The 26,011-nt window shown below is 40.5% G+C and overlaps 1 protein-coding gene across 2 annotated transcripts in view; it reads right to left on the bottom strand.

Annotated features, from left to right (window-relative positions):
* prkag2a (protein kinase, AMP-activated, gamma 2 non-catalytic subunit a) overlaps positions 1 to 26,011 on the bottom strand; it is a 124,402-nt gene that overhangs the window by 49,499 nt on the left and 48,892 nt on the right. For both annotated transcript variants that reach the window (XM_053487758.1, XM_053487759.1), the window contains one exon: positions 3,384 to 3,595. In XM_053487758.1, the coding sequence (XP_053343733.1) occupies positions 3,384 to 3,595 (212 nt within the window). The remainder of the gene's footprint in view (positions 1 to 3,383; positions 3,596 to 26,011) is intronic.

Below are 26,011 nucleotides of genomic sequence, written 5' to 3'. Positions count from 1 at the left end.
TGGATCAGACTCTAGCGAACGTAGAGGTCAACAACTTGAACACTGCTATTAGGCGATACAGAAGTTGACATAAAGAAGTGTTCTTGAACAATGTTTAGGTAGGTGGTACGTGTCAAAGTAATGAATGCCAGCACAGAAGGTTTTCCAGCAGAACATTGCCCAAAGCATGACACTGCTTCTACCAGCTTGCCGTCTTCAACATGCTGTGATGCACTGTGTGATCTGACACATTTCTTTCATACATAGCATCAACTTTCTTAGCAATTCGTGCAACAGTAGTTCTTTTAGCACAAAAGTGCTAGATGCTAGGTTGTCCTTCCTTGGAAAACTTTTGATTGGTACCAACCACTGCATACCAGGAGACTTCCACATGATTTGCTGTTTTGGAGATTCTCTGACTCTCATTTCAATTCTTCACTCTCCACATTCTTTGCCCTTTATGCTTTCAACACATCGACTTCGGAAACTTACTGTTCCCTTGCAGTCTAATATATCCCACCCTTTTGCAGGTGCCTTTGAAATAAGAGAATCAATGTTATTCACTTGACCCATCAGTGGTTTCAATGTTATGGCTGATCAGTGTAGATAAAATTATAAAGTAATTATCTTTGGGATGCCCAATCCAAAATATCTTTTGTAAGTACAATATTACACAAAATTACAAAACCAGTAGATAAAGGTGCAGTTTGTAATGTGTTTACAAACTGGTGAAAACTCCCGGTAGAGATAACTTCTGTCTATCCTGTAGCCTCCTCACTATTTAAATAAATTACTCAATAAATGTTTTGTAATTGCTCTACAGTTGTACTATTTTCTGGCAAGGATAGTCTAACCATTTGATCAACAGATCTGTTTCAGTAACCCATAGCTTGTCAGACCTAGATGTATTTTCTTTCTGTATGGTACAATTAAGTTCAAAGTCAATTAGTTTATATTTTGTGTGTATACTGTATGTTCTGTAATGAAGAGACAGACTCTGTATTACTCAAGTTGCTAAAAGGAGAACATGAAAGAGTCCTGGAAAGTTATGCTCAAGTCTAAGCAAGCCTATTTTTACTTCAGATGAACTCTACTTAAAGTTAAAAAGTGGGTTAGTTAAAAAAATACTTCAGTGTATTATTCTATATTAAGATTTATGGCATTATTTTTAACAAGCTGGAATGACAGAGTCATTCCTGTGTTTCTCATAAAGGAATAATTATAGTTTTACAAGTGCAGAACAAACCTACTATAAATTGTTATATAAAAGTAGTAAGACCTTGTCCTGCAGTTCTGGGTGGAATGACTAAGGAGGTGGCTAAAGCTGGTGACAAAGCATGGAAGGTCGAAATATATGGGCATGCCTTGAGCCACCCTCATTTCTTTATACTTTGCTTCCAAAAAGCCAAACGTTTATGTATTTTTAATACAGTCTTGAGGAATAGTTCTCCAGGCTTCCTAAAGAACTTTCTCGAGCCCTTATTGAGCTGTTTCAGAGAAATGTTATTTGTTTGTTAAACCACATACTGACCTATGAATCATTAAGCCATAAAAAAATCCTCTAATTTAAGGCATGAATCAGTCAGAAACGGGTGCAGATGATGACAGATGATCAGACCGGTGATTAGTGTACTGGTGATGCCTAATGCTAAGTGGTTGGAACAGACGAGAGGGGAAATAAGGTTGCTGCTGAGGTTCCTACAGTACATAAACAATTCATTTTTTTTTATTTCTTCATTCTTAGGCACCTTTCAGCCCATCACATTAGTTCGCACTTCTTTAATGTATATACAGTATTACACACAAGTATATATGAGTACATATACTGTATATGTGTTACATATTTATTTATTTTATACCAGAATTCTGTCAGTGCTAAAAACATAGTCAGTTTCTCAGTCATTAGGACAGAGGCGTTGCCGCTTTCCGGGTTCTTTGTAAAATGACAAGTTGCTTTATTTAAAAAGAGAGAGAGAGAGAGAAAGAACACCACTATTTATCGCAGCTGTAAAAGTAAGTGAGAACAGGAAGTAAGTCGTCTCTCCTCTCACATTAAATAGTGTCAGAATGTGTGAAACCCACAAATTTACCATGGGTGTTTAAACTTTTTATATCTTTATTAAATAAGCAGTATGCGTTAAATAAACTGGTTTTAGAAATCATTTTCTTTCATACGAAAAATTTTTATTGTTGGCAAATTGCTGAAAGCTGTTGTATAAGGCGAATACAACACTTGGGAATATCAATATCAACTTCATAGTTGTAATGGCCTCACACCAAATTATCGTTGTTTATTTTTGTCTAACAACACACCTGGCCATTATATTTTAATATTTCAATATTAATTAATGAATTTAAAGCTTTCGTGGCTAGCACAGTCGCCACCAGAAACAGGAGTTCATAAAGTTTGCATGTTCTTTCAGTGCTTGGTAGATTTCCTCCAGGTGCACCGGTTTCCTCCTACAGTCTAGACACATGCATAGTGGTTAAATCACCTTTCCAAAATGCCTATAGTGAGGGACTGGGTGTGTAAATGTGCATGTGCGCTCCAGCCGGGGTGCAACTCGCCTTGTACCCGATGCTCCTACACAGTATATGCGGTATAGATCGTGGATGGATGTTATATTTAAATCTGACCCAGAGCTACAGTATGTTAGCCAAGCAAATGACATCTCCTGAGTGCATGAGAGCAGAACTGACACCCAGCTTAAATTATCCAGCAGGTGGAATGAACACCCGCATCCCACATGGTGTCGTCTGTATTGATTTTGGCTCGAGAATGTGATAAACGATCAAAGGCCTGAGCCTTAAGAAACACGCTGGATCCACCAGCAGTGTAGAGGTGTAGCAGAAACAACCATGCAGCTATTTCAATACAGATTTTTTTTTTGATACTCAAAAGCATGTTTGACTTTTATAGTGACTGCAGCGTTAACATGTTTGTAAAAGGGGTGTGACAGCATGGGTGGATAAATGTTTTGTTTTTAATTCTCTGCTATTTAAATAAAGATACATGGTGCTTTTTGACTTATGTTAATTAATAAACTAGTAAAGAGATAGTCTTTTTTCACACTGTTCCATGCTTTTATCCATCATTTCTTCACATTATTAGCAATTCAAAATCACAATCATTGATGCAATGACCCTTCCTTTTAACATTCTGTTCATGTAACCACCATCTCTAAAGGGCAAGCAAAGACAAACTAACAGCAAGAACAGTTTGGATTAAAGCATGCCATGCTGATCTGCGGTGTGTCTTCTTAAGTTACCCCAGCACTGCATGATGAAAGATACTCGTAATTAGAGTCTCATTTACCATTGTTTGAGGTCATCTCTCATCGCTTACTTTCTGTAAACTTGTGCGGTTTACAGAAATATGCAGATTAATATCACAGGGGACTCACCATGCGTGAGGTAGCGATGGGCGCCGAGGAAGCGGTGGGAGGTGGCTTGGTTGAGGACATGCTGAACAGCTGGCCCGTGTCCGGGGGAGAGGACATAGAGCGCGATCGTTCCACTTGACGCATAGAGAGGTTGGGGTTTTCTTCCAGAGGAAATGGTGGAGAGGGTTTGGTCAGTGGTGCAGGAGTGGTGGGCGGAGAGGAGATCCCAGACGCTGGAGGGAAAGAAAAAGATATTGGTTTGGGTTCAAATCAAATTTTATAGGCTGTACGTCCCCAAGCTATAGACATGATTGAACAACTGATCTTTAAAAAAAATGAACAATACATTCCTTGATCTGTCTAACTATCCCAGATCCAAACAGAGCAAAACTACAATATATAACCTGATTTTTCTGTGCTTTCAAGTCTTTTGCTATTTTTGTTATACACTGCTTGGCAATAAAAACATTAAAGTTACTGGAATTGGACTAAGTCCAACACATTATTAGTCTATTAGATTACCTAGGAGTAACAGCAATTACTGTACAACTGACTGTAATAAATTAAAACCTTATTTCAGGTTAACTTAAGTGTGTATTTAAATTTTTTATTTAATTAATGTTTAATCCGGGTGCCAGAGAGGCATAATGGCTTACATTGTGGCCTCCACCTGTCTTCGGCCTGTGTGCATGCATTAGTGAGTTTCCTCCATGTACTCTGGTTTCCTTCTTTCGTTCGATGACATGTCAATTATGCTAATCGGTGTTTTCGAATCCCCTGTGCGTGAGTGTGAGTGCTTGTGTACCCTGCAATGGATTGGCACCACGTCCAGGGTATACAGTACGTCTCAAAAAAAGTCACTCAAAGTGATTGTTTAATACTTTAAACTATATTAAACATTACTCACTCCCTCAGTCATTCTCTACAACACCTATTCTGTACAGGGTGGCAGGAAGCCTGGAGCCTTTTCCAGGGAACTTGGGGCACGAGGCGGGGTATACCCTGGACAGCGGGCCAATACTTAAAATGTATGATTAGTTCATTTAAAAAAAAATTTTTTTACATCATCCTAAATTACATTTGCACTAAATTACATTTTCATGTCCATTGGACATTATATTAATTACTAAAAAACTAACTGATGGGAATAAAAGTTGGTCTATAAATAAATATTATCAGCATGCACCTACTGTAATGAAATGTTCAATTAAAATGAGTTTGGTGCTCCATCAATAAGAAAAATATTATTGTCCACACTTACTAATAAGTTTTATATTTAAACAGCTGGTTTATGTTTACAAAATACAGTTGTGCTAAAGAGGCAAAACTAGTACAGAATCATATGCTCTTTAGTTACTGGACAAGTATCTATAAAGTATATACGTATGACCTCTCTGTCTAAAGCTTCTGCAACCCGACACCGGATTGCAGCGTCACTGTGTATGTTGAAAGCTTGCCCATACACTTCAGTGACATCTCCTTCCTGATCCCACTGTATGTTGAAGCCATGCCAGGAAAGTGGCCTGGGAAGCATGCCTCCCTGATTAACAGCTCCGTTACAGGCACAAAGCCGAGAGCATGTGCAGCTTGCCGCCGTTATCGTGCTTATTTTACACGTCACTGAATCCCAAGGCCAGCAGGATTCACACTGCGTTTCTCTATACCCACTAATAAAGTAAGCTTAAAGGAGAATGAAGAGGAGGAGGAGGAAGAGAAGGGTGCTGTAACTTTTTACATCAGCATCTAATGATGGTCACCAGACCAACATAATGATGTAGAAGATAGTTAAAGAAGAACACGATCAAAGGTGAAACTGAGAGATCACTGAATTCTGTGGCAGATTCCTAAATGTGATGCCCAAAGGATAAGGATTAGCCATATCGTAAAAAACCTTTAGAGTAATTTGTCTTGTGTTGTTACTTTACCACATGATTGTTGTCTGTCTAACAACACCGATCAACTGTTCCCAAATTTCCCCTCAGGAGATCAGTGTACACAGAGTACATTTTATATGTCTATTAAAATCCACGAAGCCCTAAAGGCTTCGCCATAATTGGATCTTGTGATTGCTTTGGCTTGAACATGATGCCTACTGGCCGTGCCTTTCTTTTCTTGTGGTCAGATCCAATACCAGAGAGATTCTCCCTCTCATCTCTGACTACCTTTATTTGCTGAGCAACACTCAAGTTTCCACTTTGAGCACATGTAGATGCTCTGGGGAGTGTGAAACATGGCTTCATCTGCATAGTGAAAGACTTCCTAAGAGCTTAAATGTGCTGCGTGGCCAGGTTCTGGCGAAGGATGGGGAGGGAGAAAAAAAAAAATCACCATCGGAGACAGAATGAATTTAGAGACGAGATACAGTATAAGAATAGACTTGTCTGATCACTAAAGGCTTAAATACAGAGTCTGAGGCTGCAGAAATCTTAGGAAGTAAGACCTTAACAAGTGCCACAGCTTCTCCACAGATACCAAACAAAGCAATTATTTTCTTTTAGAACTGCCCTTCATCAGCCAAGGAAACATCTGAGAAACTGTAAGAGCTGAAAAGAGCAAGGATGATGTCATCTGGACGACTGCCTACCCCCTAACTCTCTCTCTCCCTCTCTCTCCCTCTCATTTTTTCCCCCACATACATTCCAACCATGCTGTCATTCAAAAATCATGCCACAAAAATATTTTTACCTTCTTAAAATGTGATCACTCATCGTAATGGCAGTCTCTGCTGACTTATTAAGCTGATTTGGGATGTGGATGAAACACAATGATGGTGCAGAGTTGAAGCTAGAACAGCACTAAGGATGATTTCTTATCTGATATACAGTGGTGATCAAATCAAAGTGACAGAAGGTAAGTCACATTTAATATGAGATCAGAGAAATTTCTTTCCTCTGTGTCACTCCAGAGTCAACTCAAACTGATTGAGGATCATGAAATTTGATGCTTATTGCATTAAATCAATAAATGTTTGGCAACAAAAAAGAAGGGAAAATGTTCTCAGCATGCACTCCGCACTCCAGTCTTATCAGCGCTCTTTGTTCAAGACTACTGTCTCCCCAGTCACTGCTGTGCAGGTGTGAACTTGTTACATCAGTTCATCTGTAACTCCGGAGCGAGCAAAAACCTGATGTCTCACTTGTGATTTGCACAAAAGAAGGGCAGCATACAACAATTGCTTTTTTTTTTTGGTCTGAGGGTGTACCTGGTGCTGTTATTTATTAAAGACTTTGTGCGCAGTATGAAAAAACAACATTTGGACCAATACTCTAAGGAAGGTGAAGGTTTCTTAAAGAGAATCATTACTGGTGAAGAGACACGGATTTATCACAACAAGACTGAGAGGAAACCGCAGAGTACGAAACAGAACCATCCTCAATCTCCAACCAAGATAAAGACCAAAGGTCAACCATCAGCTGGAGAACTGATGTTTACCGTTTTCTGGGATTCTCAAGGGCCAGTATTGAAACATTATCAGGAAAAGGTTCAATAATCAACAGTGCTAGTTACAGTGAGATGCTTCTTGAAGAGCTGAAGCCTAAACTTGAGATTAAACACAGAGGACTGCGATTCAAGGATGTTGTGATCTTGCATGACGATGTATGTCCACACACACTGCTGCCCACACTGTCGGCATTCCGCAAAAAACTTCTTCTACTCCTGATCTCCATCAGACTTTCACCTGTTCGGTCCCCAGAAAGCAGCCCTGCGAGGATGAAGATTCACTTCTAATCAAGAAGTGAAGACAGTGGCGCATTCCTGGCTCACAGCTCAGCCTAAAACATTTTTTTTATGAGGAATTAGGGATTTTTGATGACAGATGGACAAATTACATTAAAAGGCAAAAATTATTTCAGGTGGCATGGTGGCTAAGTGATTTGCACTTCCAGGGTCCGGGTTCAATTTCCGCCTTGGGGTCTGTGTACATGGAGTTCGCATGTTCCCTTTCAAAGGCTACACTCGATGCTGCGTGAAAACGCTATGGGAACATCTTGTCATGTTGCCGGTTGTGAAGCATGTGTGTACCAAACACGCCAAATTTTTGGCTTTTATAACCTCGGTCAGGTGACGTCATCTGATAGGACGCACCTGCAGGTTATAAATAGGAGTGAACCGGAAACATTCCTCAGATTCTTGTCTTCACCTTGTCTAGTTGTGAGCGTGTTGTGTCTAACCAGCAAAAATAAGTGTTTAACTCACCGATAATGGCAGAGTTTAAACGAGATGTCCCTCCGTGTGTATAATCCATATCGGAGGGCGATCTCTACACTTTACTGCTTCGATTAAGTGCTACGCGCGCGCCTCGCATTCCTTGAGAATCTTCGAGCCGCCGCGCCTTCCTGGGGCTTAAACTCGTGCATCCGGCAGAGCAGTGAGAGACGGATTTAAAACTCCTTTCTTTCGCGTTCTCATCGGATCGGGAAATCCCTCTGTCCGCTCGCAAGCGCGCGCCGCGCTTCTTGTGAATGGGCAAGGATAAACATCCTCTCTTGCTTCCGCGGAGATGGTAATAGGCTCTAAGCACTTAAAAATAATAAAAATAAAAACATAGACGGCAGGTTCTGTCGGGTGGCCGGGGGCGGAGCCTCAACGACGCTCTCTCCCCTTAGCAATCTCCATATGAGTTAACCCTTTCATGGAGTAAGCTGTATTCATCCCGTGTTTCCTGCCATCAACTTATTTATTTATTTAAATATAATTGAGGTAGAAACGCGGAGTTATATGATGACACCCAGATAGAAGAGACGCTTTCAGGCTATCTCTCTTCTGGGACATCATCTTTCCTGAAAAGCTATTATTTCCTTTCAAGCTGTGTAGACTTTTTATCTTCCCTGGAGGGAAAAGCTTTTCAGGCAGCAGGTCAGGTTGGCGCATTGCACACCATGGCGGTTTTGCACGCCTACCAGGCTGACCTGCTGAGAGACTTGAGTACTGGCGGGGCTCTGCAAGGTAAGGCGTATTGGATTTACGCCGGGCCACAGACTTGTCTCTTCGTGCAACAAAGCAGACGGCTCGTGCTATCGGCCGTTTTATGGCTGCTATGGTCTCCGCGGAGAGGCACTTGTGGTTGAATCTCAGGGGCATTAAGGAGTAGGATCGTGTATTCCTCCTCGATGCCCCATCTCGCCTCCCGGCCTACTTGGCGATGTCGTTAACTCGGTCGCCACTAGGTTCATGAGGCGAAGTTATATAACAAGCCTTCGGGAAATTCCTTCCCCGCCTTGCTCAAGAGTCGGGACTGTCGGCCACCCAGTCTCGACCGGGTCTGACTGTTGCGAGGCATGAAATACACAAGGAGAGTGTTTTTGAGCTGGGCACCCCCTCGCAAGATTGAGGTGCGTCACGCAATCCGCCTCAAAAGAGGTCAGACTATATTGTCTTCACAAAGAAGCCCTGAGGTTCATGTGCCCAGGACTGTGGGGGGTGGCCCCCCAATGGGGAGAGGCACGCAGAATCCTTTTAAAGAATGAAGTGTTCTCCCTGGCACCCCCAGGAGGTTGGTGTTCTTGCTCCGCCACCACTGGTGTTTCGGGCAACTCCAGTCTCCAATAAAATGTTAGTTCTTCGGGTTTTTCCTGCCGTGTTTCAGGATGCCGAACATCTAACATCCCCCCCGTTTAACCAAGCCGCTGAGCTTTGCCCCTTTCTGAGAAACTGGCAGCGTGGAAGCTACTGCCAAGTATATCTCCTTGGGCACTAAGCACTGTACAGAGAAACTACAGGATTCAGTTCTCACATCACCCTCCGCGTTTCAATGGCGTGGTTCCACTTCCATGAAACCGGAAAGTGCAATAGGAACGGGGGGCTGCGTCCAATTTTTTTTTTAGATTTTGCGGGCTTTACCGCTATCTAAAAATAAATCAATGGAAATATTGCCACAACACAGGAGGTTCCTGAGGTTCGCTTTCGGGGGCGAAGCTTACCAGTATCGGGTCCTTCCATTTGGTCTAGCTTTTTCACCCGCACATACACAAAATACATGGATGTACTTCTGGCTCTTACGACTCCAGAGCATCCGTATTGAATTACATGACTGGCTGGCCCAGTCTCAGTAGCTAGCGCTTCGACATCAGCATGTCGTTCTAGCTAATCTTTGTTTTCTAGGATTGAGATCCAATGCCATGAAAGCATGCTCTTTCCTGTTTAGAGGACAACATTTTTGGGTGTCACATGGAATTTGAGCGTAAGCGGGCACAGCTGTCTCCCGCTCGTGTCGAATCCATTCTCAACACCGTCAAGGAAATCAAGCTAGACCAGAAAGTGACCATCACTTTCAGAGATCTTAGCTCTCATGGCAGCTGTATCCACGGTGACACCTTTGGACCTTCTGCACATGAGAGCATTTCAGTTGTGGCTAAGAACCAGGGGATTTTACTCTAGGGCCAATCCCCAATAAGGGCTACGCGCCAGGTGCTTCGTACCCTTCCTATGTGGTTCAGACCCCGGTTTCTGACTCTGGGTCCCACTCTAAGTTCGTCTTGTCGTCGCAGATGCTAACGACAGACGCTTCCCTCATGGGCTGGGGTGCGGTCTTAAATGACCGTCCAGCCCAAGGGAGCTGGAGAGGCCATCTTTTTGCGCGGCACATCAATTGCCTCAAAATCATGGCTCTATTTCAGGCCCTAAAGCACTTCCTCCAGCAGTTGAGACTACCATGTCCTAGTGCGGGTGGACAACACTATGGCAGTCTCGTATATTAATCGCCAGGGCGGACTGTGCTCGCGCCGCTAAATGGCTAGCGCACCAGATTCCTGTCCCTCAGGGCGATTTACATTCTTGAAAAATTTCATGTAGCGTAGGTGGACCTCTTTGCCTCGCAAGATCAGCAAATGTCCCCTTTACTACTCCCCCTCAAATAGAATGTATTTGAAAAGTTGGTGCATGACGAAGCAGGTAGACCCAGTCCACTGCCGAATTGTTTCAGTGCTGGAGTTTCTGCAGAGAAAATTTGTCCTCTGGCTTGTGCCCCTTGTTGAACCACTAGAGTCAGCGCCTCAGGTTTCTGACACTTAAGATGGTTTTTCTAAATGGTGTTACCTCTCTAAGAGGATCGGACAGCTATTGCCCTCTCCTATGAGGCGCGTGGGCTCACTTCGCCTCTAGGAATCAGGGCTCATTCAACCAGGGGAATCGCCTCATCAATTGCATTAGCAAGAGGTATTCCCTTGCAGCAAGTATGTGACACGGAGGGTTGGTCCTCTCCACACACATTTGCCAACATGCATCCTATTGTTTTGAAGCCTTCTGTCCTCCGCCTTTACAGCTTCGGAGCAGGAGAGACATCACTTACTGTGTCCAGTACGTGCTCTTCAGATTTACATCCACCGCATTAGCTAGTGGCGTAAGTCAGAGCAGCTTTTACATGTTTTGAAGCTGCAAGCTGCGTGAGAGATGCTATTGCCCTCTCCTATGAGGCGCGTGGGTTCACTTCGCCTCTAGGAATCAGGGTTCATTCAACCAGGGGAATCGCCTCATCAATTGCACTAGCAATGCGGAGGGTTGGTTCTCTCCGCACACATTTGCCAATATGCATCCTATTGTTTTGAAGCCTTCTGTCCTCCGCCTTTACAGCTTCGGAGCAGGAGAGACTTCACTTACTGTGTCCAGTACGTGCTCTTCAGATGTACGTCCACCGCATTAGCCAGTGGCGTAAGTCAGAGCAGCTTTTACATGTTTTGAAGCCGCAAGCGGCGTGAGAGATGCTATTGCCCTCTCCTATGAGGCGCGTGGGCTCACTTCGCCTCTAGGAATCAGGGTTCATTTAACCAGGGGAATCGCCTCATCAATTGCACTAGCAAGGGGTATTCCCTTGCAGCAAGTCTGTGACGCGGAGGGTTGGTCCTCTCCGCACACATTTTCCAATATGCATCCTATTGTTTATGAAGCCTTCTGTCCTCCGCCTTTACAGCTTCGGAGCAGGAAAGACTTCACCTACTTTGTCCAGTACGTGCTCTTCAGATTTACGTCCACCGCATCAGCTAGTGGCGTAAGTCAAAGCAGCTTTTACATGGTCTGGGGCCGCAACAGGGGTGGCCCCCACTACACTGGGCTATTGCTCTCTCCTATGAGGCGCGTGGGCTCACTTCGCCTCTAGGAATCAGGGCTCATTCAACCAGGGGGATCGCCCCATCTATTGCACTAGCAAGAGGTATTCTCCTGCAGCAAGTGTGTGACACGGAGGGTTGTCCTCTCCGCACACATTTATTACATTTATAGTTTGGATGTTCATGCTACTCCGGGCCCACGGGTCCTTGAGTCAGCTACCCAGACATAGTTCTGAGACCTTCTCGGCCTTGTGCGCACACGCTACACAACCTTGGAGTCCAGACACTTGCAGTGCGGCGGCGTTGGCACTCTCGTTCCCATAGCGTTTTCACGCAGCATCGAGTGTAGCCTTTGAAAGGGAACGTCTCGGGTTACTTTGCTGTAACCCTGTTCCCTGAAAAGGCGGGAACGAGATGCTGCGTCCCAATGCCGCACTGCCTATGTGACCGGACGTCCGTTCAGACAAATCAATCTGAGGAATGTTTCCGGTTCACTCCTATTTATAACCTGCAGGTGCGTCCTATCAGATGACGTCACCTGACCGAGGTTATAAAAGCCAAAAATTTGGCGTGTTTGGTACACACATGCTTCACAACCGGCAACATGACAAGATGTTCCCATAGCGTTTTCACGCAGCATCTCGTTCCCGCCTTTTCAGGGAACAGGGTTACAGCAAAGTAACCCGAGACGTTCTTCCTGTAATTGGTGGTTTTCCTCCAGGTACTCCAGTTTCCTCCCACAGTCCACAGACTGTAGAATTAGGTTTAATTAGCCGTAGTGTGTGTTATGAGCATGTGTACAGTATGTGTGCCCTGCGATGGATTGGCAATCCAGGCTCCAGGCCCCCTGAGACCCTGTATATAGAATAAAGCTGTATAGACGATAAATGAGTGAGTGAAAGTAAGATTATTTCAATAAATTATTTATTTGTGTTTTGTAAAAGTTAATGAAAATAAATTCTACAGCCAGAGTGCGGATAATTTTTGATTCATCTTTTGTACATTTGAACATAATTTCAGTGTGCAAGAGCAGATTTTTAGTTCTTACAGTGCGACATGAATAAGTGCGTGACAATTATATGAAAATTTCTTATATAATAAAGGGACATATGCGGTGGAACATCTACTTAACCTACTAAGAAATGATTTTTAAAATGTTACTTAACAAAGAAAAACTTATTAGTTTAATCATTTACATGATGATGCACTGTGTGTAGGGAGACGCTTCATTTACATTTTCAATGTCAGTGCTTTCTTATATTTAAATGCCAGCAATTCTTCCAACTGTGCGAAGGTCTTTCGGACAGATTTGTGCTCTCCAGTTTCTCAGGGATATGACAAGCTGTGCTTCTAATTAACTTTAAAAAAAGAGGGGGAAAAAGAAATGCTAGTAAGGGGAATAACTGTTCACTTCTTCTAACACTAACTTGTCTCCTGGATATTTCGCAACATTAAATGTAGCAGTTGACCAATCATTTATTTATGACTAAACATAAATCCCAATTATTAGAGGAATAAAACACTCGAGTATGTGCTCTTAAATTCGTAGCAGTAATGGCATCGCACCACCCCATGACTCATTATTTTGCTATAATTTTTATTCCTTACTTAATTATATTAGTCATTGAATCACTGCCATTGTCTTCTTGTTCCTGTGCTTCAGGAATAGAACACTGTACTGTTTCTAGACAACGGTTAGGATTGGTAATATTTGGATTGCTAGGTGTAACTGCTAGAGATCTATAAAACTGAGGGCTAAATGTCAAGGTATATAATCCCCTGCTACACTATATAAACCTAAGTCATTAGAAAGACAAGACAAATTGAAGTGGTAAACAGGTCACCAGAGGGATTCTTTTTAGTATATACTAAATAAATATACACAAAGTGCACTCAAGTCAAACCAGGACTTGTGATTGTATTTCTCATGAATGACGGCATTAAACTGATTGACATTTACTTTAAGAAAACTTCAATTGCAGTACCATGATGAGACTCTTAACCATAAGCAGATATGCCTCCGCCTCCGAGTGGCGCAGTGGTAAAGCACTCGCCCTACCATCGGGGGATCCTGAGTTCGATTCCCAGATGATGAAGTAAACTCTCGCAGCCGGAGGTTTAGAGAGAGCTGATGGCTGAGCTCTCTCAGAGGGAAGGGATGAGAGGTACTTAGTGCTCCCACATTACTGGGCTCTACAGCCAATCAGGGGCGTCTGAGAGCTCCTGTAAACGGAAGAAGCGGATAGCGCTGTACTCCGAGTGTGTTATGCCGCCCCCACTAGGAAACACTAGGATAAGTCCATTAGTGTAGCAGGGGATTATATAGAGGTATAAAAGTAGTTTTTACTTTCAGAAGTGTATTCTGTTATTCTGAAGAATCACAAGTCCCGGTTTGACCTGAACACCCCTTGTAATACAAATAAATATTGTGAGTCACAAGCTTTCATAATTTCTTCTAAACATTATAAATGCCACTGATGATTACCTTGACTTTTAGCCCTCGGTTTTATAGATCTCTAGCAGTTAGCACCTAGCAATCCAAATATTACCAATCCTAACCATTGTCTAGATACTGTACAGTACAGTGTCCCATTCCTGAAGCACAGGAACAAGAAGACAATTATAGCTCACTGTACTTCATCGCACGCAACCGTCTGCCTGGCTTGGTAATAGGAACTTGCTCAAACTCAAGTTTAGCTAAGTTTGACAAAGGGCAGACAGGTGCGCCAATGTGTCCAGTCTCTGGAGCCTAATTATGGAGCAGATGGGTGTCCCTGACAGTAGCTTCTGTCTCATGAAACCTGCAGGGAAATGACAGCCAGAACAGATACTCACAGGGGGTAGAACACAATGGCCTGCTTCAAATGACCTTTACCTTTTCACCACACTCTCAGCTATAGCATGTGTGTGTATCTGTGGACAGGAAATGAAAAGCAAAAGATCTTGTCCTTGTATTTACACTAATTAACAAATACTTTGTTTATCCTTATGATTATATACGAGGTTTTTTTTATGTCAAAATGTAATGCTGGTAGTGCTATTAAAATAATAAATGAATAAATAAAACTTTGTAAGTAAAACTTTGACAGAAACAATATAGTATTGTACTGTGAGTAATTGTCCATAAAAGTTCAAATGGGTATGAAAAAGCATTTATCTTCTATACTGCTATCCTATACAGGGTCGCAAGAAGCCCATCCCAGGAAACTTTGGACACAAGGCGGCGCACGCACACACACACACAGAGGTATACACTAATGGCAGTTTGGGAACACCAGTTAGCCAGATCTGCATGTCTTTGGACTGTGAGAGGAAACCCATTAAGCACGGGGAGAACATGCAAACTCCACGGTAGAGGTGCAAGGCTGCAATGCTAATCACTTAGCCACGGTACCACCTTAGTACAAACCAATTCAAACCTACTTCTTTATTTTAGCTTTTCTCTCTTGAATAACATTGATTATCAACTATATCAGGATCAGGGGCACCCAAGTCTCATCTATGCCCGCAGGGACCTGTCTGGTCCGATTCCATAGAAATACCAATGCACTACCTAAAACAGTCAATGCAGCCCACGAGAGAAAGGTATCAGAATACCAAGTGCATCATCGCCTGATGCATATGGGGCCAAGCAGTTTTCTGGCCTCGAAAATCCCCCCATCCCAATTTAATCGAGCATCCAGGGGAGGCACAGATTAAACAAGCCCTACAGCCCACAGCATAAAACAGATCCCCTGCTAACATCCTGGTGACAGACACCACAGTCGTCCCCATAAATCCTATGGAGCCACATCCTGAAGGGCCAGAGCCCCCTGGAGGCACAAGGGCAACCTAAAACCTAGGTGGTTTTATTGCTAAAGATTTTAAAGCTATGGCTGATTGATGTAAAGAATGATACTAAAATGACAACATGTAGAAATACAGCCCAAAGAAGTATACCAGGCTGTCTGTAAAAAAAAAAAAAAATCAGATGTGATGTGAAACAAATGCCCTCTAACAGCATTTGAACAAACAGCTGAAAAAATATGGAAAATCTGGTTTCTCACCATTTGGAAACACCATCCCCACAGTGAAATGGGCCGATAGTAACATGTTCCTGCTTCTTCATTGCTTTTCTGTCTAAAGCTTTTTTAAGACAAAGCAGGGCATATGAGAAATCTGTTTAAGATTCGGTCAAATCAGTTGACTACACTGAGCTGTTCCTAGCACTTACAAGTACATGAAACTTTATCTACTGATACAAGAATGAGTGATAATAAGCCCAATATCAATGCCTGACCTCACCTATGCTCTTGTCGTTGGATGAGCACAAATCAGCCCAGAGTCATGTTATAAAATCTAGTGAAAAACCCTCCCAGAAGCATGGACTCCATTATGGCAGCAAAAAGAGGAAACTAACAATATTTTAATGCCCATTCATTTAAAAAAGGCACAGGTAGCTACAGTATGATGGAGGCATTGATATGGATGCCTCGTCCACTACAGTAACAAGTCCTTTCTTTAACTAATTTGTATTATACGCCTTTAATACCCATAAAATATGCTTCAAACAGAAAAGCTTAAACATTTGACCTTGCTGTGACTTTGTAACCCTACCCTAAAATCTTCTACCCTCTGTTGTTTATGATAAGTGTTCCAGTTATAGTAATTTTAGCTTTATCTCTTTAGTTGTTTTCTTTGCTTGATGCAGGCCCTTCTGAAATGGGCCAGGCAGTATATGATCCTGTCTTTAGATCATAGAGTCATTAACAGTCATCACAGCCTGTGCCTCCAAGCGATTTTGGCAGTTCCCAGCTGTGTCCTTAACAGTCTTGCTAACTATTTCTGACAAACCCTTTTGCACTGACATCACTCTTAGTCTTAACAGAAATCGTTCCCCAGAAGGCGACACCTTTGCTGCAGTTTGGTTTAAGGATATATTTAGAACTGTGTGAAGAATGTTACTTCCAGACACGGATTTTAGTCTTGAGTCTGAAAAATGAGCCGTTAGTGCTCTGCAAAACGTAACTTCAGCATTTAGTTTAATAAAAGCATTGAGTGGTAATAGTGAAAAACCAATTTACACTCATAATCATCGTAATCTAAGTTCAGAAATTACCACTGCAAAATGGCCATTACATTGACATTTTGGTCTTTCTGCAACAATTTCTATAAATTATTTTGCACAGCCAAAAGTGCTTTCAGTGGCCGCCTTCATTAACTGTTGCTGCTGATTGAAAGGGAAAACTGAGCCTTAAGACTGTCAATATATGGAGATGAATGCTAAGGAAAAAGATGAACCTTTGTGCTGCAAATTGATTAAAAAAAAATTAATCCTTATTGGAATCGGAGATAGTTTCATTTTGATCCAGGACCAAGTAATACATTTACAATACATTAAGGCATTTGGTAGACGCTCTTACCCAGAGCGACTTACAAAAGTGCTTTGAAGCTTTCATCACTTAATAGATGCCTTTACTGGTTTACTAGGTTACTAACAAAGTACCATCAGTCAAACGCTTTTGGAAACTCTAGACTTGGGCATCTAGGGTTAGGAAGTTCACCCCACCACCCAGGTGTCAGAACAGAAAACAGTCTATGTACATCTTCCTTGATCTCTGAGAGATGGTCGGACCAGCTAACCATTCCTCGAGGATCGAAGGGAACATGGTGTGGTGCATTCCGTAATACAATCAGCGATGGACTAGCACCATTGGGAGTCCCTTGGGACAGGCTGAGAGTGAGAGTGGTTCCAATGTTCATGAATCTTGTAGGACAAAGAAGCACCATATTTATTAAACTGAATATCAAGCAATGTGTAATGAATTTGCCTTCTTTTGTGAAATCCACTTTGTCAGCTCATCACATGCTGAAAGATTTAACTGCCATTAGGGTAGACCGTTGCCATGAAGGGATGCAAAAATGTTTAGGTAGGTGGTACATGTCAAAGTAACATCCACATGAATGCCAGGACCCAAGGTTCCCCAGCAGAACATCGCGACTTTTCCATAATTTGGAACTTTCAAACCTACAGATCATAGCAGGGCAAGTCAGTTACATAAACTTCTAATATTCTTCTCAAAGCCTGAGCTATGTTACTAAGCTCCCTACCAGAATATGACAATCCCTACTGTACTTGCAATCTTTGCTGATATAATGGGTCAGCTGTGTGAGATAATAATTTAGTTATTCGTTTAATGGATCCTGACATACCAGACGTGCTACCAAGGGCGAGAGATATCCTAGAGCTGTCGTTTGCTCTACCTCTTGACTTTTCAAATGCTTAATCAGTGCCATCCAATGGATTGAATTCCAGCTTGCTGGCTTCTTAATTTAGCTCTTGCCTCTGACACCTATTCCAGTGGATAAGATAAGCTCTACAAGCACGACCCTTTATCTCTGCTTCTCTTTTTTTCCTTTCAAGGAAAGGTTGCTTAGGCAAAGTGAACTGTATAGCATTGAAGACAAATAGACAATGTGTGTAGGTCATGAATACAATCAGTTCACACATACTGTACTGTATGCTTTTCTAAGATTAGACGTTAGTCTTAGACTTACAAGCTTCATAAACTTTAAGGTTACAATCTGTTTTTCTAGTCCTTAGCTAATTCTATTCTAGCAAACCAAAAATCTTACTTAAGCATCACTTAACATTTCTAAGAGTAGTCTGTATTATTATATTAAAATAATGTCACTGCAACAACTACTCCGGTACATTTCAGGGTACAGCTTCAAATTCTTCAATTAAAGTTACAAGAAAGAATCTTGAAACAAGAAGTAGAACTCAAAAACACATATCCTAACAATATACCCCGTCCATGTTTGGATCAATATCGAAATGTAGTCAGTTCTACTATCAGCAAATTTATGTTCATAGAACATGCTGTAGAACAGGAAGGAAGTTATTAAAGAATAACTATTTCGGGTATTTAACCTTGAAACTGTTTAGATCAATTCCAAACTCTAATAACTTCATCTGCTGTTTAAAATGATAAAAACTCCATATATATTTCTCTTACCTTCATGTACAATTACTCTGGAATAAGGTAAAATCTGGACTCACATGTGGAATCACATACGTTTTTCCATTGCCTGGGACCCACTTTTATTAATATATTGTAGAACTGAAATGAACTGTTGAGAGAAGATACTTTCCTTTCAATATGCAAGGTCCGAAAAAAAAGTTAAAATGCCTTGCCGTGATAAACTGATCCTTTAGTATATTCAGGTTGTCAGCTGACTTTATTTTATTGCCACATCCATCGCACTGGTATAGGGTTAATCTGGACTGGATTGTTATACACTGTCACATGACCTTTTTACATTGTTTTAAAGTCCAATCGTTATGCTCCCTACCAAATGGATGCCTTTTTTTGCCCTAATTAGTCTCACTTCCAAGGGGGTTTCTTATGACTACACAGCTGTTTAGTCCCAATCCTGTGAGGTCTTGTCATATTCTGCACATGAATAGTGCTCTGACTTTTACTTGAGTGGTCCTTGTGCTCCTACGATAATCTACTATCATCTAGCTGGGCTTCTTGATATTTAGGGTCAGGTTGTGGGTATATGTGATAAGGCCTAACACCGTGATGTCATCTGCAAATTTTGATGTAGTTAGAAGGAAGGGTGGCGCAGCAGTCATGTGTGTATAATTTATAAAGTAAGGGACGCATTGTGGATAATGTGTGTTTTCCTATTCGCACACACTGAGAGCAATTTGTTAAAAAGTCCACAGTCTAGTTATACAGTACAGTGCTTAATCCAAGATCACAGAGCTGAATTTGGAGCTTGTTTGGCAAAATGATATTGAATGCCGAGCTAAAATCAACAGAGAGGAGCCTAGCATACACATTTTTGCGGTCCAGATGTTATAGCTAATGAAGCAAAAAGCCACTGCATCCTCTGTCAATCTGTTTGGCCTCTCTTAAACATTTGCTTATTTAAATTCAATGCAATATTTTACAATTGTTCTAGGGTTTCAAATGTTAGCTGGAACAATATCTTGGCATGACAAACTGGTGGTAACATTACAAACTGCCTTGAAAAACAGCTTAAGACTTACAGACACAAACTAGGATAATGTCAATGGATTAAAGATGCATGTCTTTAAACAATATTTCAGTGGGTTTTTTTTAGGCAAAGTGACATTTTTGTACTTCTATGTCAGCCTCCTCTTCTGTCCACTTTTAGTAACAGAAATTTTCAAACTTGAACCCTACTTCCAGAAACTAGCTGGAAGGTGGTTATCAAACTCTCTTAACACTATAGAGCTGCATTTGGAGTTGGGTTAATTGTGCATAGTGAATAGTTAATACTGTAATTGCACGCATTTGAATTGAGACCTCGGTACTAATTACAGACTCAAGTTATGTGAGAGTTATTTATACAGGATAGAGTTTAAGTGTATGCACAATGCTGACCTTGGAACTAATAACATTTTTAAGTGCATCAGGTACAGCAAGGACCAGTATTAAATTCAGGTTCACCCTTTGCCAGCCATATCCAAATCTGTCAAGCAGAAATTTCTGTTTTGGACTGTAAATATACTCTAATGCCCCAGCAACACCATTTGTGGCCAATATTCAATAAAGTCCAGGTACTGCTTTTTGTGGATTGTTGCCTCTTTAGTGCTGTCACATATGATTCAACTGTACATAACTCTTCTGGCGATAAGTAATGCCCACCGGAATATTTAGTTCCCTGCAGTATGTGTGCTTCTATTCCCTTCTATAAATGTAAAATGTGATTTATGAAACATCACCACAAACACAAACAGTTAGCTTCTTTCGGGTATAGTGGAAATGAAAATCTGGTTCCATGAGTCTTTGTTAGACCTTCAGTATAACTGATCCATCACATTTCCTAAATCATCAAAATACAAAACCTTTCAGGAGGGATGAAACAGTGCACAGTCATGGCTCAATATTTACCTCAGTTTTAAAGTCATGGGTCAATGTGTTTTCGATACAGTGAATTCGGAAAACAAAAAATACGTTACAATTTATTTATAAGTAGGGATGCGCTCTGGAAACTTGTGGAAAATCATTTGGTCATGTACCCTGAGTGCAACAGAATAATCTCGACTTCAGGTACTGGTACTCTTGCACCCCTGACTTTTAGCACACTGAAGAGCTCGAAAAACCCCTCTATTCTGGTAAAAATCATCAAAAAATATTTTCTCCCTCTAAAATGAAAAATTATTACATAGACTATAATGAGGTTTGTAAAGTGGACACACACAGAAAAAATGCTTTTAGACAATTTTGGAAAAACTGCCAACCTGCATGTAATTACACACATGAAACGTCTCTTATATCAAATCCAAATTTGTCACATACACAACCATACACAGTACGATCTGCAGATAAATGTTCACAACTGCCTATGACCTAAAAAGAAAGATTTCTCTACATTTTATTTTTCTACATTTTTTTTTATTATAATATTAGCACTTACATTTCAGTAACCATTTAGTAACTATGATTGGATCACACCCCAGACTTGACCCCCTAGAACGTTATCAGGTAACTGAATATTTAGAGTCAGCACTAAATTATACTCTATAATATAGATTATAGATAATGTACCATAAAAAAATAATTTGAGAGAAAACCTAGCACCCTGGTATAACAATCACACTCACAATTTAAAACAGACTGTTTGAAAACTAGAACATAAATGGCATCAAACTAAATTGGTCATTTTTCAAACAGCATGGAATGAAGCATCCTGAACACTAAAAGAGGTCTTAGTGCTGCTAGAACAACCTATCTCTCCACTCTTATAGAAGCAAAAAATGTTCATAGGTTCCTATTTAAAACTTAAGGCTTTAAAATAACAAGATTGAAAACTATATCAGATCAACAGGTTGAAATAATTTCACTTATCTCTTCAGCAAAAGCATTAACTTGTCTATTATGCTTATTTAGACAAATAACACCAGAAATAACTTACATACTCAATTTCTTACTAAGCAATGGTTACGTTCCTAAATCTTGTCAACTAGTAGCTATTAAACCCCTAATTAAGAAATCTCCCCTTTATCTCCAAAATTCTACATGATAGTTGTAGCACAACACCTTTGCTCATACCCACATAAAAATAAAATGTAGCAGTCAGGACTTCTGCCTCATCATAGCACAAAGACAGCACTGGTTAAAGTGGTAAATGACCTACTACTGGCCTCTGATCAAGGTGTCTCCTTGTTTGTTGCTTGGCCTTAGTACAGTTTTCAAAACTTTTCAATACTACTATATTTTCTTATATCTTTTTCTCCTTATATAGAGTAGGAAATGTTGTTGGAGTTAAGGGGTCGGCCATAATGGAATGTCTCGGCAAAGCCAGATGGGAGACACCAGCTTAATAAAGTTGAGGAATGTGTGAAGGACATTAGACATTGGGTGCTAATTAACTTCATTCTACATACATAAGTACATTCAGTAAAGGAAAGAAGTACTGTTACTAAAACCACATGCAGCTGGAAGTAAGGTTTCTGATCACACTGGTATTTAAGTTTCATCATGTGCAGAAATAAAAGTAATTATTGATTCAGTCCTTTATTTGTCCCCCTTACACTTTTTCCATAATTTTTATTTTATGAAGCTGCTTTATTACAATGACCATTGCTATAAATCGCTATAACAATAAAAACAAATTGAATTGTATAGCTATACCCATGTCTTGCTATCTATAGTGAATATACACGCACCTAAAATATTATTAGGAACACCTGTTCAATTTCTCATTAATGCAATTATCTAATCAACAAATCACATGGCAGTTGCTTCACTGCATTTAGGGATGTGGTCCTGGTCAAGACAATCTCCTGAATAAAGCAATTTTGAGCGAGGCATGCAGCATACAACAGCAGAAGACCCCACTGGGTACCACCTATCTCCACTACAAATAGGAGAAAGAGGCTACAATTTGCACGAGTTCACCAAAATTGGACATTTGAGGACTGGAAAAATGTTGCCTGGTCTGATGAACCTCGATTTCTGTTGAGACATTCAAATGGTAGAGTCAGAATTTGGCATAAACAGAATGAGAACATGGAACCATCATGCCTTGTTACCACTGTGCAGGCTGGTGGTGGTGGTGTAATGGTGTGGGGGATGTTTTCTTGGCACACTTTAGGCCCCTTAGTGCCAATTGGGCATCGTTTAAATGCCACGGGCTACCTGAGCATTTCCATCCCTTTATGACCACCATGTACCCATCCTCTGATGGCTACTTCCAGCAAGATAATGCACCATGTCACAAAGCTCGAATCATTTCAAATTGGTTTCTTGAACATGACAATGAGTTCACTGTACTAAAATGGCCCCTACAGTCACCAGATCTCAACCCAATAGAGCATCTTTGAGATGTGGTGGAACGGCAGCTTCGTGCCCTGGATGTGCATCCCACAAATCTCCATCAACTGCAAGATGCTATCCTATCAATATGGGCCAACATTTCTAAAGAATGCTTTCAGCACCTTGTTGAATCAATGCTACGTAGAATTAAGGCAGGTCTGAAGGTAAAAGGGGGTCAAACACCGTATTAGTGTGGTGTTCCTAATAATCCTTTAGCTGAGTGTACAGTAAATATATATAGATACAGTATATATACAGTACTGTCTATAGCGATAATAAATTAGGATATTTAATCAGGATATGCACTGCATACCAGTTCATAAAGCAAGGTCCATAAAGACATGGATAAGTAAGTTTGGTGTATAACTTGACTGGCCTGCACAGAGTTCTGACCTCAACACCTTTGGGATGAATTAGAGTGGAGACTGCGAGCCAGACATTCAATATCCAATATCAGTGTCTGACCTCACAAATGCGCTTCTAGAAGAATGTTCAAAAATTCCCATGAACACACTTTTAAACCTTGTGGAAAGTCTTCGCAGAAGAATTGAAGCTGTTATAGCTGCAAAGGGGGCGAGGCCAACATCATATTAAACCTTGTGGATTAAGAATTGGATGTTATTTAATTTCATATGCATCAAGCAAACACTTTTGACAATATACTGTATAGTAGAACATTACTTAGGCAGTTTTTATAGTTGGAACAATACGAACTCCGTGAAAAAAACAAGTAAATAAGAAGCATGTGTTTTGTGACGTGAAATGGCACCAGACTGAGAAATCAACTCTTAAGAAGGCTCTTGTTGAATTTAAGTTCCTTTCCCTATAACAGAGTGTCATCAAATCAAGATTGCAGTGCACAGCATCAGAAATAAAATATAACCTTTAAATAAATTATACTATAAAAAAATACAATACAGTATTACCTTTAGATTAATCAGGACAGGCATATCTACTTGTTCAATTTAAAAATACTGACTATACAGTTCACCGTTTTAGAATGAAAATATATATGAATTTGAGTTGTCTGACTAGCTTGTTGGTAAGAAAACGAGGTCAGCCAGTTTCCCACTTTGTCTGTTATTAATTATTATTATTATTATTATTATTATTACAATGGTTATGGTTATTAATGATGGAAAATGAATCTCAGGATTATGCATGTTTTGCATGTGCTACTTGTTTTTCTTGATCATGTTAAACAATAATTGAAATTAACAGACCTAACGAGAAAATTGTTTAGCATTACTTAAAACTGTTTACAATTTATAGAGTTTTCATTTAATTTTGTATTCATTCATATCACGACATGCACTGGACTGAACATCTTGTACCGAAAGGCACAAATAGGAATACAATGTTATCTAGCCTTTTTTCATTTGAATTATTGCCATTTCTATTAAGTTTTTTTGTACAAATTTAATTATTCATATTGTAACCATTCTCCAGTCCACCACTACTATGCCACTGCTATTCTTCATTGAAGTACATGTGATAAAGCAGGGAAAACATTTAACTGTACAGGGCAATTTAAAACCACAGGTTTAAGTTACAGTACACAAGTAATTGGAAAGAGTTCTGTTTGGAGCAAAACGTTAAAAGGATTATAGTAGTTGTTCCTAGAAGTACTAAGTCAAGTATGAAGCTGAAATTGAAGGTCGCAAAAGCAGTTTTTCTTTGTCAATCAGTACAGGGAAAAGAAATTAAGCAGAACTTAACTTATGATAATAGTCTCAGCATGGCCCATTAGCCCAAAGGTTAGGACAAGTCTCTGTAGGAGGGTAAAATGAAGGTCGGTTGATAGTGGTGACAGAATGAGTAAAAAGGACGTTATTACAGCTATTATGAATCTGTGTGCCAAATTTGCTGACTCATTGTCTGACTCATTGTCTGACTCAGAGGTTTACGGTGACTAAAAGCAAGTAAAGAGAAAGGATGAGTAGAGCTGGTAGTAAGATCTATACAAAAGAATCAAACAAAGAACTAGAAACAGGTGCAGTTTAGACTGAGACTTATTATGACTAATAAAAAAAAAAAGAAAAAGCAAATAAGAGTTTTACAACTTTATAATTGTGCTTGTAAAACTTTATTTCCTGTGACATATAAAATTTTGGAGCTTGTCAAACCTGGGTAGTCCTTGCCAAAGTACATGGACATGATTAAAAATAGGTATTTGACATCAAATCAACAGCACAATTTAAAAGGACAAACTCATGAGTTAGGTTCCTCATTGCAACCAGATGGCAACCTATAATATTTCAGTGATTAAATGTAGAGAGGCAGTAACTATAAAGTTGGCTCAATTAGCAAATTAAATGCCCCCTGAGTGGTGCCCGGGTAACAAGCTCACCTTATCATCCGGAGATTACCCCGGTAATCTCTGGCGCTCTCCCATCAATAGCAGCTCTAGACAATCGAGGGCATCTGTGAGCTCAAGCAGGTGGAAAAAGCCGATAGCACTATCCTCTGAGTTTGTTACGCTGCTCCCAACAGTACACGATCAAGCAGTTCGAAAAGATTGCCCTTATGATGAGTGGGAATTGTCTATGACTAAATTACGGAGAAATTTCATTAAAAAATATAAACATTAAAAAAATTAAACATTCTCATTTAGTATATAGCCAAGAGTTTGTAGACATCTAAGAGTCCATACGTAGGACTTCCCTAAACTTCTGCCTCCAATAAGGAAGCATACAGAAGCATCATAAGATGTTATTTACTGTAGATTCCCTTCACTAAAGCTAAGACTCCTAGACTAATCATGTCCAGCATGCCAATGTTCCCCAAAAAAACAAAAAAAACAATTAAAGACATGGATTGTCAATGTTGTAAAAGAATTTAGGTGGTCTAAACAGTCCTGATCCTAACCCCACTGAGAAGTTTTGAGATGAACTGGAATACTGACTGTGCACTTGGCCTCCTCACCTAACATCAGTGCCTGAGCTCTTATTTGACTAAAAAGTTTGCGCATGAATGGGCGAAATCCCACAGCTATCCTCCAAAATCTAGTAGAAAGCCTTCCCAGAAGAGTGGAGGTTATTATAAAAGCAATAAGTAGACTATAAAGATGAATGGGCAAAAATACCAGCAAAGACATGCAAAAAAACTGGTCAGCAATTATAGGAAGCGTCTGATTGCTGTTATAGCCAATAAAGGCTTTTCTATTGATCTATTAATTGTATAAATAATTTTGACGATCATTGACGATCCATAGACATGGTTCTGGGTATGATCTGTCAGTGTGGGAGCAATAAAGCCATATTACACGGAC

Source organism: Clarias gariepinus, chromosome 26 (assembly GCF_024256425.1).
Source record: "Clarias gariepinus isolate MV-2021 ecotype Netherlands chromosome 26, CGAR_prim_01v2, whole genome shotgun sequence".
NCBI classification, from domain to species: domain Eukaryota; kingdom Metazoa; phylum Chordata; class Actinopteri; order Siluriformes; family Clariidae; genus Clarias; species Clarias gariepinus.
The sequence above is the reverse complement of the archived record's forward strand: the minus strand, read 5'-3'. Positions and strand labels throughout refer to the sequence as shown.